We start from the raw sequence: 16,084 nt of genomic DNA, 5'->3' as shown, positions 1-16,084 counted from the left end.
AGGAGGACAGGCCCTGGAGAGGAGGACAGGCCCTGGAGAGGAGGACAGGAACTGGAGAGGAGGACAGGAACTGGAGAGGAGGGCAGGCACTGGAGAGGAGGGTAGGCACTGGAGAGGAGGGTAGGCACTGGAGAGGAGGACAGGGACTGGAGAGGAGGACAGGCACTGGAGAGGAGGGCAGGCAGGCACTGGAGAAAAGGACAGGCACTGAAGAGGAGGACAGGCACTGGAGAGGAGGGCAGGCACTGGAGAGGAGGACAGGCACTGGAGAGGAGGGCAGGTACTGGAGAGGAGGGCAGGCACTGGAGAAAAGGACAGGCATTGGAGAGGAGGGCAGGCAGGCACTGGAGAGGAGGACAGGCACTGGAGAGGAGGACAGGCACTGGAGAGGAGGACAGGCACTGGAGAGGAGGACAGGCACTGGAGAGGAGGACAGGCACTGGAGAGGAGGACAGGCACTGGAGAGGAGGGCAGGCACTGGAGAGGAGGGCAGGCACTGGAGAGGAGGACAGGCACTGGTGAGGAGGGCAGGCACTGGAGAGGAGGGCAGGCACTGGAGAGGAGGGCAGGCACTGGAGAGGAGGGCAGGCACTGGAGAGGAGGGCTGGCACTGGAGAGGAGGGCTGGCACTGGAGAGGAGGGCAGGCACTGGAGAGGAGGGCAGGCACTGGAGAGGAGGGCAGGCACTGGAGAGGAGGGCATTCACTGGAGAGGAGGACAGGCACTGGAGAGGAGGGCAGGCACTGGAGAAAAGGACAGGCATTGGAGAGGAGGGCAGGCAGGCACTGGAGAGGAGGACAGGCACTGGAGAGGAGGACAGGCACTGGAGAGGAGGACAGGCACTGGAGAGGAGGACAGGCACTGGAGAGGAGGACAGGCACTGGAGAGGAGGACAGGCACTGGAGAGGAGGACAGGCACTGGAGAGGAGGGCAGGCACTGGAGAGGAGGGCAGGCACTGGAGAGGAGGACAGGCACTGGTGAGGAGGGCAGGCACTGGAGAGGAGGGCAGGCACTGGAGAGGAGGGCAGGCACTGGAGAGGACAGGCACTGGTGAGGAGGACAGGCACTGGTGAGGAGGACAGGCACTGGTGAGGAGGATAGGCACTGGAGAGGAGGGCAGGCACTGGAGAGGAGGGCAGGCAGGCACTGGAGAAAAGGACAGGCACTGGAGAGGAGGACAGGCACTGGAGAGGACAGGCACTGGAGAGGAGGACAGGCAGGCACTGGAGAAAAGGACAGGCACTGGAGAGGAGGACAGGCACTGGAGAGGAGGGCAGGCACTGGAGAGGAGGGCAGGCACTGGAGAGGAGGACAGGCACTGGAGAGGAGGACAGGCAGGCACTGGAGAGGAGGACAGGCACTGGAGAGGAGGACAGGCACTGGAGAGGAGGACAGGCACTGGAGAGGAGGGCAGGCACTGGAGAGGAGGGCAGGCACTGGAGAGGAGGGCAGGTACTGGAGAGGAGGACAGGCACTGGAGAGGAGGGCAGGCAGGCACTGGAGAAAAGGACAGGCACTGGAGAGGAGGACAGGCACTGGAGAGGAGGACAGGCACTGGAGAGGAGGACAGGCACTGGAGAGGAGGACAGGCACTGGAGAGGAGGACAGGCACTGGAGAGGAGGACAGGCACTGGAGAGGACAGGCACTGGTGAGGAGGACAGGCACTGGTGAGGAGGACAGGCACTGGTGAGGAGGGCAGGCACTGGAGAGGAGGACAGGCACTGGAGAGGAGGACAGGCACTGGAGAGGAGGGCAGGTACTGGAGAGGAGGACAGGCACTGGAGAGGAGGGCAGGCAGGCACTGGAGAAAAGGACAGGCACTGGAGAGGAGGACAGGCACTGGAGAGGAGGACAGGCACTGGAGAGGAGGACAGGCACTGGAGAGGAGGACAGGCACTGGAGAGGAGGACAGGCACTGGAGAGGAGGGCAGGCACTGGTGAGGAGGACAGGCACTGGAGAGGAGGACAGGCACTGGAGAGGAGGACAGGCACTGGAGAGGAGGGCAGGCACTGGAGAGGAGGACAGGCACTGGAGAGGAGGGCAGGCACTGGTGAGGAGGACAGGCACTGGTGAGGAGGACAGGCACTGGTGAGGAGGACAGGCACTGGTGAGGAGGACAGGCACTGGAGAGGAGGGCAGGCACTGGAGAGGAGGGCAGGCACTGGTGAGGAGGACAGGCACTGGAGAGGAGGGCAGGCACTGGAGAGGACAGGCACTGGAGAGGACAGGCACTGGAGAGGACAGGCACTGGAGAGGAGGACAGGCACTGGAGAGGAGGACAGGCACTGGAGAGGAGGACAAGCACTGGAGAGGAGGACAGGCACTGGAGAGGAGGGCAGGCACTGGAGAGGAGGGCAGGCACTGGAGAGGACAGGCACTGGTGAGGAGGACAGGCACTGGTGAGGAGGACACTGGAGAGGAGGACAGGCACTGGAGAGGAGGACAGGCACTGGAGAGGAGGGCAGGCACTGGAGAGGAGGGCAGGCACTGGAGAGGAGGGCAGGCACTTGAGAGGAGGGCAGGCACTGGAGATGACAGGCACTGGTGAGGAGGACAGGCACTGGTGAGGAGGACAAGCACTGGTGAGGAGGACAGGCACTGGTGAGGAGGACAGGCACTGGTGAGGAGGACAGGCACTGGTGAGGAGGGCAGGCACTGGAGAGGAGGGCAGGCACTGGAGAGAAGGACAGGCACTTGAGAGGAGGGCAGGCAATGGAGAGGAGGACAGGCACTGGAGAGGAGGACAGGCACTGGAGAGGAGGACAGGCACTGGAGAGGAGGGCAGGCACTGGAGAGAAGGGCAGGCACTGGAGAGGAGGGCAGGCACTGGAGAGGACAGGCACTGGTGAGGAGGACACTGGAGAGGAGGACAGGCACTGGAGAGGAGGACAGGCACTGGAGAGGAGGGCAGGCACTGGAGAGGAGGGCAGGCACTGGAGAGGAGGGCAGGCACTGGAGAGGAGGGCAGGCAGGCACTGGAGAGGAGAGCAGGCAGGCACTGGAGAGGAGGACAGGCACTGGAGAGGAGGACAGGCACTGGAGAGGAGGACAGGCACTGGAGAGGAGGGCAGGAGGGCAGGCACTGGAGAGGAGGACAGGCACTGGAGAGGAGGACAGGCACTGGAGAGGAGGACAGGCACTGGAGAGGAGGGCAGGCAGGCACTGGAGAGGAGAGCAGGCAGGCACTGGAGAGGAGAGCAGGCAGGCACTGGAGAGGAGGACAGGCACTGGAGAGGAGGACAGGCACTGGAGAGGAGGCAGGCAGGCACTGGAGAAAAGGACAGGCACTGGAGAACAGGACAGGCACTGGAGAGGAGGACAGGCAGGCACTGGAGAGGAGGACAGGCACTGGAGAGGAGGGCAGGCAGGCACTGGAGAGGAGGACAGGCACTGGAGAGGAGGACAGGCACTGGAGAGGAGGACAGGCACTGGAGAGGAGGACAGGCACTGGAGAGGAGGACAGGCACTGGAGAGGAGGGCAGGCACTGGAGAGGAGGGCAGGCACTGGAGAGGAGGGCAGGCACTGGAGAGGAGGGCAGGCAGGCACTGGAGAGGAGAGCAGGCAGGCACTGGAGAGGAGAGCAGGCAGGCACTGGAGAGGAGAGCAGGCAGGCACTGGAGAGGAGGACAGGCACTGGAGAGGAGGACAGGCACTGGAGAGGAGGCAGGCAGGCACTGGAGAAAAGGACAGGCACTGGAGAGGAGGACAGGCACTGGAGAGGAGGACAGGCACTGGAGAGGAGGGCAGGCACTGGAGAGGAGGGCAGGCACTGGAGAGGAGGGCAGGCACTGGAGAGGAGGGCAGGCACTGGAGAGGAGGGCAGGCACTGGAGAGGACAGGCACTGGAGAGGAGGACAGGCACTGGAGAGAAGGGCAGGCACTGGAGAGAAGGGCAGGCACTGGAGAGGAGGGCAGGCACTGGAGAGGAGGACAGGCACTGGAGAGGAGGACAGGCACTGGAGAGGAGGACAGGCACTGGAGAGGAGGACAGGCACTGGAGAGAAGGGCAGGCACTGGAGAGGAGGGCAAGCACTGGAGAGAAGGACAGGCACTGGAGAGGAGGACAGGCACTGGAGAGGAGGACAGGCACTGGAGAGGAGGACAGGCACTGGAGAGGAGGACAGGCACTGGAGAGGAGGACAGGCACTGGAGAGGAGGGCAGGCACTGGAGAGGAGGACAGGCACTGGAGAGGAGGGCAGGCACTGGAGAGGAGGGCAGGCACTGGAGAGGAGGGCAGGCACTGGAGAGGAGGGCAGGCAGGCACTGGAGAGGAGGACAGGCACTGGAGAGGAGGGCAGGCAGGCACTGGAGAGGAGGACAGGCACTGGAGAGAAGGACAGGCACTGGAGAGAAGGGCAGGCACTGGAGAGGAGGACAGGCACTGGAGAGGAGGGCAGGCACTGGAGAGGAGGACAGGCACTGGAGAGGAGGACAGGCACTGGTGAGGAGGACAGGCACTGGTGAGGAGGACAGGCACTGGAGAGAAGGGCAGGCACTGGAGAGAAGGGCAGGCACTGGAGAGGAGGGCAGGCACTGGAGAGGAGGACAGGCACTGGAGAGGAGGACAGGCACTGGAGAGGAGGGCAGGCACTGGAGAGGAGGGCAGGCACTGGAGAGGAGGACAGGCACTGGAGAGGAGGGCAGGCACTGGTGAGGAGGACAGGCACTGGTGAGGAGGACAGGCACTGGTGAGGAGGACAGGCACTGGTGAGGAGGACAGGCACTGGAGAGGAGGACAGGCACTGGAGAGGAGGACAGGCACTGGAGAGGAGGACAGGCACTGGAGAGGAGGACAGGCACTGGAGAGGAGGACAGGCACTGGAGAGGAGGACAGGCACTGGAGAGGAGGACAGGCACTGGAGAGAAGGGCAGGCACTGGAGAGGAGGGCAGGCACTGGAGAGGACAGGCACTGGAGAGGAGGGCAGGCAGGCACTGGAGCGGAGGGCAGGCAGGCACTAGAGCGGAGGGCAGGCAGGCACTGGAGAGGAGTGCAGGCACTGGAGAGGAGGACAGGCACTGGAGAGGAGGACAGGCACTGGAGAGGAGGACAGGCACTGGAGAGGAGGACAGGCACTGGAGAGGAGGGCAGGCACTGGAGAGGAGGACAGGCACTGGAGAGGAGGACAGGCACTGGAGAGGAGGGCAGGCACTGGAGAGGAGGACAGGCACTGGAGAGGAGGACAGGCACTGGAGAGGAGGACAGGCACTGGAGAGGAGGGCAGGCACTGGAGAGGAGGACAGGCACTGGAGAGGAGGGCAGGCACTGGAGAGGACAGGCACTGGAGAGGAGGACAGGCACTGGAGAGGAGGACAGGCACTGGAGAGGAGGGCAGGCACTGGAGAGGAGGACAGGCACTGGAGAGGAGGGCAGGCACTGGAGAGGAGGGCAGGCACTGGAGAGGAGGGCAGGCACTGGAGAAAAGGACAGGCACTGGAGAGGAGGACAGGCACTGGAGAGGAGGACAGGCAGGCACCGGAGAAAAGGACAGGCACTGGGGAGGAGGACAGGCACTGGGGAGGAGGACAGGCACTGGGGAGGAGGACAGGCACTGGAGAGGAGGACAGGCACTGGAGAGGAGGACAGGCACTGGAGAGGAGGACAGGCACTGGAGAGGAGGACAGGCACTGGAGAGGAGGACAGGCACTGGAGAGGAGGGCAGGCACTGGAGAGGAGGGCAGGCACTGGAGAGGAGGGCAGGCACTGGAGAGGAGGGCAGGCACTGGAGAGGAGGACAGGCACTGGAGAGAAGGGCAGGCACTGGAGAGGAGGGCAGGCACTGGAGAGGAGGGCAGGCACTGGAGAGGAGGGCAGGCACTGGAGAGGAGGGCAGGCACTGGAGAGGAGGGCAGGCACTGGAGAGGAGGGCAGGCACTGGAGAGGAGGACAGGCACTGGAGAGGAGGGCAGGCAGGCACTGGAGAGGAGGACAGGCACTGGAGAGAAGGGCAGGCACTGGAGAGGAGGGCAGGCACTGGAGAGGAGGGCAGGCAGGCACTGGAGAAAAGGACAGGCACTGGAGAGGAGGACAGGCACTGGAGAGGAGGACAGGCACTGGAGAGGAGGACAGGCACTGGAGAGGAGGGCAGGCACTGGAGAGGAGGGCAGGCACTGGAGAGGAGGGCAGGCACTGGAGAGGAGGGCAGGCACTGGAGAGGAGGGCAGGCACTGGAGAGGAGGGCAGGCACTGGAGAGGACAGGCACTGGAGAGGAGGACAGGCACTGGAGAGAAGGGCAGGCACTGGAGAAGAGGACAGGCACTGGAGAGGAGGACAGGCACTGGAGAGGAGGACAGGCACTGGAGAGAAGGGCAGGCACTGGAGAGAAGGGCAGGCACTGGAGAGGAGGGCAGGCACTGGAGAGGGCAGGCACTGGAGAGGAGGGCAGGCAAGCACCGGAGAAAAGGACTGGCACTGGAGAGGAGGACAGGCACTGGAGAGGAGGGCAGGCACTGGAGAGGAGGGCAGGCACTGGAGAGGAGGGCAGGCACTGGAGAGGAGGGCAGGCACTGGAGAGGAGGGCAGGCACTGGAGAGGAGGGCAGGCACTGGAGAGGAGGGCAGGCACTGGTGAGGAGGACAGGCACTGGAGAGGAGGGCAGGCACTGGTGAGGAGGACAGGCACTGGTGAGGAGGACAGGCACTGGTGAGGAGGACAGGCACTGGTGAGGAGGACAGGCACTGGTGAGGAGGACAGGCACTGGAGAGGAGGGCAGGCACTGGTGAGGAGGACATGCACTGGAGAGGAGGACAGGCACTGGAGAGGAGGACAGGCACTGGAGAGAAGGGCAGGCACTGGAGAGAAGGGCAGGCACTGGAGAGAAGGGCAGGCACTGGAGAGGAGGACAGGCACTGGAGAGAAGGGCAGGCACTGGAGAGGAGGGCAGGCACTGGAGAGGAGGGCAGGCACTGGAGAGGACAGGCACTGGAGAGGAGGGCAGGCAGGCACTGGAGCGGAGGGCAGGCAGGCACTAGAGCGGAGGGCAGGCAGGCACTGGAGAGGAGTGCAGGCACTGGAGAGGAGGACAGGCACTGGAGAGGAGGGCAGGCAGGCACTGGAGAGGAGGGCAGGCACTGGAGAGGAGGGCAGGCACTGGAGAGGAGGACAGGCACTGGAGAGGAGGGCAGGCAGGCACTGGAGAGGAGGACAGGCACTGGAGAGAAGGGCAGGCACTGGAGAGGAGGGCAGGCACTGGAGAGGAGGGCAGGCAGGCACTGGAGAAAAGGACAGGCACTGGAGAGGAGGACAGGCACTGGAGAGGAGGACAGGCACTGGAGAGGAGGGCAGGCACTGGAGAGGAGGGCAGGCACTGGAGAGGAGGGCAGGCACTGGAGAGGAGGGCAGGCACTGGAGAGGAGGGCAGGCACTGGAGAGGACAGGCACTGGAGAGGAGGACAGGCACTGGAGAGAAGGGCAGGCACTGGAGAGGAGGGCAGGCACTGGAGAGGAGGACAGGCACTGGAGAGGAGGACAGGCACTGGAGAGAAGGGCAGGCACTGGAGAGAAGGGCAGGCACTGGAGAGGAGGGCAGGCACTGGAGAGGAGGGCAGGCACTGGAGAGGAGGGCAGGCAAGCACCGGAGAAAAGGACTGGCACTGGAGAGGAGGACAGGCACTGGAGAGGAGGGCAGGCACTGGAGAGGAGGGCAGGCACTGGAGAGGAGGGCAGGCACTGGAGAGGAGGGCAGGCACTGGAGAGGAGGGCAGGCACTGGAGAGGAGGGCAGGCACTGGAGAGGAGGGCAGGCACTGGAGAGGAGGGCAGGCACTGGAGAGGACAGGCACTGGAGAGAAGGGCAGGCACTGGAGAGGAGGGCAGGCACTGGAGAGGAGGGCAGGCACTGGAGAGGAGGGCAGGCACTGGAGAGGAGGGCAGGCAGGCACTGGAGAGGAGGACAGGCACTGGAGAGGAGGACAGGCACTGGAGAGGAGGACAGGCAAGCACCGGAGGACAGGCACTGGAGAGGAGGGCAGGCACTGGAGAGGAGGACAGGCACTGGAGAGGAGGGCAGGCACTGGAGAGGAGGGCAGGCACTGGAGAGGAGGGCAGCCACTGGAGAGGAGGGCAGGCACTGGAGAGGAGGGCAGGCACTGGAGAGGAGGGCAGGCACTGGAGAGGAGGGCAGGCACTGGAGAGGAGGACAGGCACTGGAGAGGAGGACAGGCACTGGAGAGGAGGACAGGCACTGGAGAGGAGGGCAGGCACTGGAGAGGAGGGCAGGCAGGCACTGGAGAAAAGGACAGGCACTGGAGAGGAGGACAGGCACTGGAGAGGAGGACAGGCACTGGAGAGGAGGACAGGCACTGGAGAGGAGGACAGGCACTGGAGAGGAGGACAGGCACTGGAGAGGAGGACAGGCACTGGAGAGGAGGACAGGCTGGCACTGGAGAGGAGGACAGGCACTGGAGAGGAGGGCAGGCAGGCACTGGAGAGGAGGACAGGCACTGGAGAGAAGGGCAGGCAGGCACTGGAGAGGAGGACAGGCACTGGAGAGGAGGACAGGCACTGGAGAGGACAGGCACTGGAGAGGAGGGCAGGCACTGGAGAGGAGGGCAGGCACTGGAGAGGAGGGCAGGCACTGGTGAGGAGGACAGGCACTGGTGAGGAGGGCAGGCACTGGAGAGGAGGGCAGGCACTGGAGAGGAGGGCAGGCACTGGAGAGAAGGACAGGCACTGGAGAGGAGGACAGGAGAAGCAAAGGCGATAACAGCCACAGAAATGACTCGCGGGAGCGGAGCCAACTTTATCAAAGCAGCGGTAAGCAATAAACGCTGGGTGATTCAGAAAGGAGTGCGGCCGCGGTAACACACTCACCACAATGAGCAACACAATGCAGAGTCTGAAAGACTAGGAGCCGGACTACGGCTAACTAGAAGGGAACACCAAAAGGGGAGCACGGGAGCCAGGGAGGATACTAGGAAAGGGGAGGGGACTGAAAAGAAGGGAGGAGGCAGGCACTGGAGAGGAGGACAGGCACTGGAGAGGAGGACAGGCACTGGAGAGGAGGGCAGGCACTGGAGAGGAGGGCAGGCACTGGAGAGGAGGGCAGGCGCTGGAGAGGAGGGCAGGCGCTGGAGAGGAGGGCAGGCGCTGGAGAGGAGGGCAGGCGCTGGAGAGGAGGGCAGGCGCTGGAGAGGAGGGCAGGTAGGCACTGGAGAAAAGGACAGGCACTGGAGAGGACAGGCACTGGAGAGGAGGGCAGGCAGGCACTGGAGAAAAGGACAGGTACTGGAGAGGAGGACAGGCACTGGAGAGGAGGGCAGGCACTGGAGAGGAGGGCAGGCACTGGAGAGGAGGGCAGGCACTGGAGAGGACAGGCACTGGAGAGGAGGACAGGCACTGGAGAGGAGGGCAGGCACTGGAGAGGAGGGCAGGCACTGGAGAGGAGGGCAGGCACTGGAGAGGAGGGCAGGCACTGGAGAGGAGGACAGGCACTGGAGAGGAGGGCAGGCACTGGAGAGGAGGGCAGGCAGGCACTGGAGAAAAGGACAGGCACTGGAGATGAGGGCAGGCACTGGAGAAGAGGGCAGGCACTGGAGAGGAGGGCAGGCACTGGAGAGGAGGGCAGGCACTGGAGAGGAGGGCAGGCACTGGAGAGGAGGACAGGCACTGGTGAGGAGGACAGGCACTGGAGAGGAGGGCAGGCACTGGAGAGGTGGGCAGGCACTGGAGAGGAGGACAGGCACTGGAGAGGAGGGCAGGCACTGGAGAGGAGGGCAGGCACTGGAGAGGAGGGCAGGCACTGGAGAGGAGGACAGGCACTGGAGAGGAGGACAGGCACTGGAGAGGAGGACAGGCACTGGAGAGGAGGACAGGCACTGGAGAGGAGGACAGGCACTGGAGAGGAGGACAGGCACTGGAGAGGAGGACAGGGACTGGAGAGGAGGGCAGGCACTGGAGAGGAGGGCAGGCACTGGAGAGGAGGGCAGGCACTGGAGAGGAGGACAGGCACTGGAGAGGAGGGCAGGCAGGCACTGGAGAGGAGGACAGGCACTGGAGAGGAGGACAGGCACTGGATAGGAGGGCAGGCACTGGAGAGGGCAGGCACTGGAGAGGGCAGGCACTGGAGGGGAGGGCAGGCACTGGAGAGGAGGGCAGGCACTGGAGAGGAGGACAGGCACTGGAGAGGAGGGCAGGCACTGGAGAGGAGGGCAGGCACTGGAGAGGAGGACAGGCACTGGAGAGGTGGGCAGGCACTGGAGAGGTGGACAGGCACTGGAGAGGAGGACAGGCACTGGAGAGGAGGGCAGGCACTGGAGAGGAGGGCAGGCACTGGAGAGGAGGGCAGGCACTGGAGAGGAGGGCAGGCACTGGAGAGGTGGACAGGCACTGGAGAGGAGGGCAGGCACTGGAGAGGAGGGCAGGCACTGGAGAGGAGGGCAGGCACTGGAGAGGAGGGCAGGCACTGGAGAGGAGGGCAGGCACTGGAGAGGAGGACAGGCACTGGAGAGGAGGACAGGCACTGGAGAGGAGGACAGGCACTGGAGAGGAGGACAGGCACTGGAGAGGAGGGCAGGCACTGGAGAGGAGGGCAGGCACTGGAGAGGAGGACAGGCACTGGAGAGGAGGACAGGCACTGGAGAGGAGGACAGGCACTGGAGAGGAGGGCAGGCAGGCACTGGAGAAAAGGACAGGCACTGGAGAGGAGGACAGGCACTGGAGAGGAGGACAGGCACTGGATAGGAGGGCAGGCACTGGAGAGGGCAGGCACTGGAGGGGAGGGCAGGCACTGGAGGGGAGGGCAGGCACTGGAGAGGAGGGCAGGCACTGGAGAGGAGGGCAGGCACTGGAGAGGAGGGCAGGCACTGGAGAGGAGGGCAGGCACTGGAGAGGAGGGCAGGCACTGGAGAGGAGGGCAGGCACTGGAGAGGAGGACAGGCACTGGAGAGGAGGGCAAGCACTGGAGAGGAGTGCAGGCACTGGAGAGGAGGACAGGCTTTTGTCTGTAATTCGTGGTTGCCCCCGTGGCCAAGTTATTAAAGACTCGAGGTCGGAGTCTATTACTTACATCACCAGTACAAGAACAATGTCTTAATCCTACCCCCGTGCTGCTCTCTCTCTTTTTCCCGTTTTCCTTTACAGAGACCGCAATAGGTCAATATTTTTGGTATTTATTGATATTTACCATGCTTCACTTGGGCCAGCTCATGCCCTGAAGCCCAAACAGTCAGCCTATTTTTGCTGTTTGTTTGTAGGACGGTAGGCTTATTACTTTAGAACTGAGCAAACTGTAGTAGGGATCACTATATGGTCCTGATGAGTAAGCAGTAGGGGACTGCTTACGAAACATGTCGACTCGGTAGCAAGCTATTGCTCTACCTCAAAATCCCCTTCTTAACGTTCCCAGCTAGAAAAGTGAATAAAATGTTTTTTCTACTAGCCAGGGAATTTTTAATTTTTTGAAACTCTGCACTCACTTGTTAGGTCCCTACACTCCACTGACACCCCATACACTAACACATAGCCTTCTGTCACGAAATAAGTGCTCCCGCGTAGTTCGTTGGTCGCAGCACGGCCCGGCCTGCTAGAGGGACGGGAAGACCCCTATGATGAAGCATGACACTAAAGGACTTTTTAGTGTGTGAGGGGTATTTTAAAAAGCACATAGTGCTCTCGTCTTTCTAGACCTAAGAGAGAGCCTAGTATTTCACTAGACACAAAAAATAAAATCTGAAAAATAATCACCACAGCACATTGATAGAATCTCATTGTTTATATAGGAACATGATCTTGCCACTACCTCTTCTCTGGCAGGCTTATGATCTGTCCACTACCTCTTGTCTGTCACACGCAGGATCTTTCCACTTCCTTTTATCTGGCAGGCTTATGATCTTTCCACATTCCTCTTGTCTGGCAGACTCATGATCTTGCCACTACCTCTAGTCTGGCACACGCACAATCTTTGCACTACCTCTTCTCTGGCAGGCTCATGATCTTTCCACTACCTCTAGTCTGGCACACGCATGATCTTTCCACTACCTCTTGTCTGGCATGTGCATGATCTTTCCACTACCTCTAGTCTGGCACACGCACAATCTTTGCACTACCTCTTCTCTGGCAGGCTTATGATCTTATTCACAAACATTCACTACCTATTTAAAATGTAACGTTTTCATGTTGGTGGTCTCCACTCTCTTCTATTGACTCACAAGTTGCATCATTCGCAAGCAAGATATTTTGGCTGCAGTTTGTAGCAGAATATCTAATTCTAGGAATTTGCTCTGGATTGAGGAGTTCTATCCAATGAGGTGGAATCTTGCCACAGTAATGAATTACTGTGTGGGTGCATTGTGCACCGGGCGGCTGAGTATGGGAGCCGGGAGTCTGTGCAGGTGGGCTCCGGAGAACTCACTCTCTTAGACTCTCCGATCCAGTAGAGATTTTTACCTTCTGGGAGGAGCTTTGGAGATATTTCTGTTGGCCAACTACATTTGATTTATAATTTCATGCGTAGGCAGCATAGCTGGCTATTGAGTTGGTCCATTTTTATGAGCGGGCTAAACAATGACAATAAAAAAATGACCATCCGCAAACTATTTGCCTATTAATTGCAACTGTTCTAAATTTCAGCAGCACCCCTGCCTGGGTAACAAATATATTTTCAGCTTCTGTTCCAGCATTCTGGAATCTTGGATTTACACCTGATTGAAATACATAAAATACTGCCAGTTTGCTCACATATATGTTGGAAGAACCTGTGATTGTTCCTCCCTCACCAATGGCAGCTTACATCCTGATGGTGTTTTATTTTGGGTTATTGACTGGTGCAGGAGCAGTGATGAGCATGAGAACTACTGGAGCGGCCATCGATGAGAGTGGGATCTGATTGGGTGATGATTATCAATGTCATGAATCAAATTGCCTGCTTCAACTTAGGCTGCCCACTGATGTGGAGAAAACAGACCTCACCGCATGATAACTTGTGGTTCATAGGGCAGTAAATCAGGAATATGATTCTGAATATGTGATACAACCTTGGGTCTGAGTATGCTGAACAGTCTTTCTGCTGTGTCTTTTCAGGGATGATTAAGATCTCAAAAACCTGCCAGTCACTTTGCACTAAAGGCTCCGACGCTGTATCTACTACTGACTGCTGCTATGAAGACCTGTGCAACCGCAGCGGCGCAACTAGTGTGAAAATCAGCTACACAGTGATCTCCCTGGCCATAGCTGTTGGTGCACTCCTGCTCAGAGCCTGACTGTAAGGTAAGGGAGGGTAAGGCAGGACCACTGCGGATCGCGCAGGGTAGTAGGGAAGAAGGAACGTAGGGGACACCTCCATGGAACGTCTACATTTCAGTGGGGAGTATTGATTCAAAACTGGGGCAGAGGACCTTATGTAGTGTTCAAAGTTGTGTTTTAACTCATAGGATGTTATGAATTAAAGCAACAGCTGGACGCCTACATATATTGTAAAACACAGACAGAAGAACAGGAAGTCAGTCAGGTGAGTGAACGTATAAACAGGGAAGATATGCCCTGACTCCCTGATGCAAGGAAATGTATGAGCTGGGACAGGATTGGTACAAAAGGCATTGGGGAGACCTTCAGAAGCCTGAGTGGAAGAGAGGGGTGAATGTTCTTCATTCTGGACCAGAAAATTATCCTAAATAGGACAGCAGATCCTAGACCCACTACATGCACATAGATACCCACATAATAATTGTGTACACCTGTATATAAACATACATATATATACATGCACACATCCATACATTCGTATATGCATACATATACATATACATCCATAAATTTGCTCTCACTCACAGACATCCATACTAAGCGAATACACTCATGAGCACAAAGATACGCACACACTCACTGACATCCATACTAAGCACATGCACTCATAAACACAAAGATACACACATGCACAGACATCCATACTAAGCGCAGGCACTCATAAACACAAAGATACACACGCATAGACATCCATCCTAAGTGCACACACTCATAAACATAGATAAACACACAGACATCCATACTAAGCACATGCACTCATAAACACAAAGATACGCAGACACACACAGACATCCATACTAAGCACATGCATTCATAAACACAAAGATACACACAAACAGACATCCATACTAAGCGCATGTACTCATAAACACAAAGTTACACACACACACAGACATCCATACTAAGCACATACTCTCATAAACATAGATACACACAGACATCCATACTAAGATCATACACTCATGAACATAGATACACACAAACAGACATCCATACTAAATACATGCACTTATAAACACAAAGATACACACACACACAGACATCCATACTAAGAACATACTCTCATAAACATAGATACACACAGACATCCATACTAAGCGCATACACTCATAAACATAGATACACACACAGACATCCATACTAAGCGCATGTACTCGTAAACCCAAAGATACACACACACACACACACACAGACATCCATACTAAGCGCATACACTCATAAACATAGATACACAAACAGACATCCATACTAAGCGGTTACACTCATAAACACAAAAATATGCACACACAGACATCCATACTAAGCGCATACACTCATAAATATAGATATACACACAGACACCCATACTAAGGGAATACACTCATAAACATAGATACACACACAGACATCCATACTAAGCGCATGTACTCATAAACCCAAAGATACACACACAGACATCCATACTAAGCGCATACACTCATAAATATAGATACACACACAGACATCCATACTAAGCGCTTGCACTCATAAACACAAAAATATGCACACACAGACATCCATACTAAGCACATACACTCATAAATATAGATATACGCACAAACATCCATACTAAGCGCATGTACTCATAAACCCAAAGATACACACAGACATCCATACTAAGCGCATACACTCATAAACATAGATACACACACAGACATCCATACTAAGCGCATGTACTCATAAACCCAAAGATACACACACACAGACATCCATACTAAGCGCATACACTCATAAACATAGATACACACACAGACATCCATACTAAGCGCATACACTCATAAATATAGATACACACACAGACATCCATACTAAGTGCATGTACTCATAAACACAAAGATACACACACACAGACATCCATACTAAGCGCATACACTCATAAACATAGATACACACACAGACATCCATACTAAGCGCATACACTCATAAATATAGATACACACACAGACATCCATACTAAGCGCATGTACTCATAAACCCAAAGATACACACACACAGACATCCATACTAAGCGCATACACTCATAAATATAGATACACACACAGACATCCATACTAAGTGCATGTACTCATAAACCCAAAGATACACACACACTTGCAGATCTTGAGGGAGTGTTAAGCATTTAACTTACAGAAGGAAAGAGATACGGAATGCATCCCTGGGGATGAAAGTAATGCTGGCTTCTCTCCGGGCCCTCTTTTATTATTTGTTATCCTTAATGTTTAATGAAATAAGTATTTACTGCTTTATGGATGCTTCAAGCGGGAAGCACCATGCTCCCCAGCATTCTCTTGCTCAAACCAAGCTCATGTCCCCTTCAGCCACTTCTGCTAGTCCCAGTTTTAACACACACTGGCAAAGGCAATCAGTCTGGCTTGATTGTGGGAACGTATACAAACAAAGGGATGCACAGATACAAACAGGCTATTAGCATCAGGCCCTGTTCAACTGCTTCTCTGTGGTTCCCATGCCTCAGCCACAATTCACTCCCATGCAGAGTGCAGCTAATAGTGGACGCTGGAGAGAGATAAGGGCAAGTAACACCGCATTGCATCTCATATCTCTACCAACTTTTTACTCCCACAAGCTTGCAGAGCTGCTGTGTTTTACTCCCACAGTTACAGTGCTGCTGTGTTTTACTCCCACAGTTACAGTGCTGCTGTTTTTAAACCTACATGTTGCAATGCTGCTGGGATTTACTCCCACATGCTTGCTGTGCCACTGTGGTTTACTCCACCATGCTTGCAGGGCTGCTGTGTTTAATTCTCACTTGCTTGCCATGCTGCTGTGTTTAATTCCCACACGCTTGCCATGCTGCTGTGTTTA

At 57.6% G+C, this 16,084-nt stretch overlaps 1 protein-coding gene across 1 annotated transcript in view; it reads left to right on the top strand.

Moving 5' to 3' along the window:
- The window catches only part of LOC147662003 (lymphocyte antigen 6E-like), a 143,180-nt gene extending 129,973 nt beyond the window's left edge, over positions 1–13,207 (top strand). Inside the window, exon 3 of the mRNA XM_086951191.1 lies at positions 13,022–13,207. Within this exon, the coding sequence (XP_086807317.1) occupies positions 13,022–13,200 (179 nt within the window). The 3' untranslated portion in view covers positions 13,201–13,207. The remainder of the gene's footprint in view (positions 1–13,021) is intronic.
- The last annotated feature ends 2,877 nt before the right edge of the window (positions 13,208–16,084 follow it).

Source organism: Lissotriton vulgaris, unplaced genomic scaffold (assembly GCF_964263255.1).
Source record: "Lissotriton vulgaris unplaced genomic scaffold, aLisVul1.2 SCAFFOLD_2262, whole genome shotgun sequence".
Taxonomy (NCBI): Eukaryota; Metazoa; Chordata; class Amphibia; order Caudata; family Salamandridae; genus Lissotriton; species Lissotriton vulgaris.
Note: the sequence above shows the minus strand (reverse complement) of the source record. Positions and strands in the feature narration are given on the sequence as shown.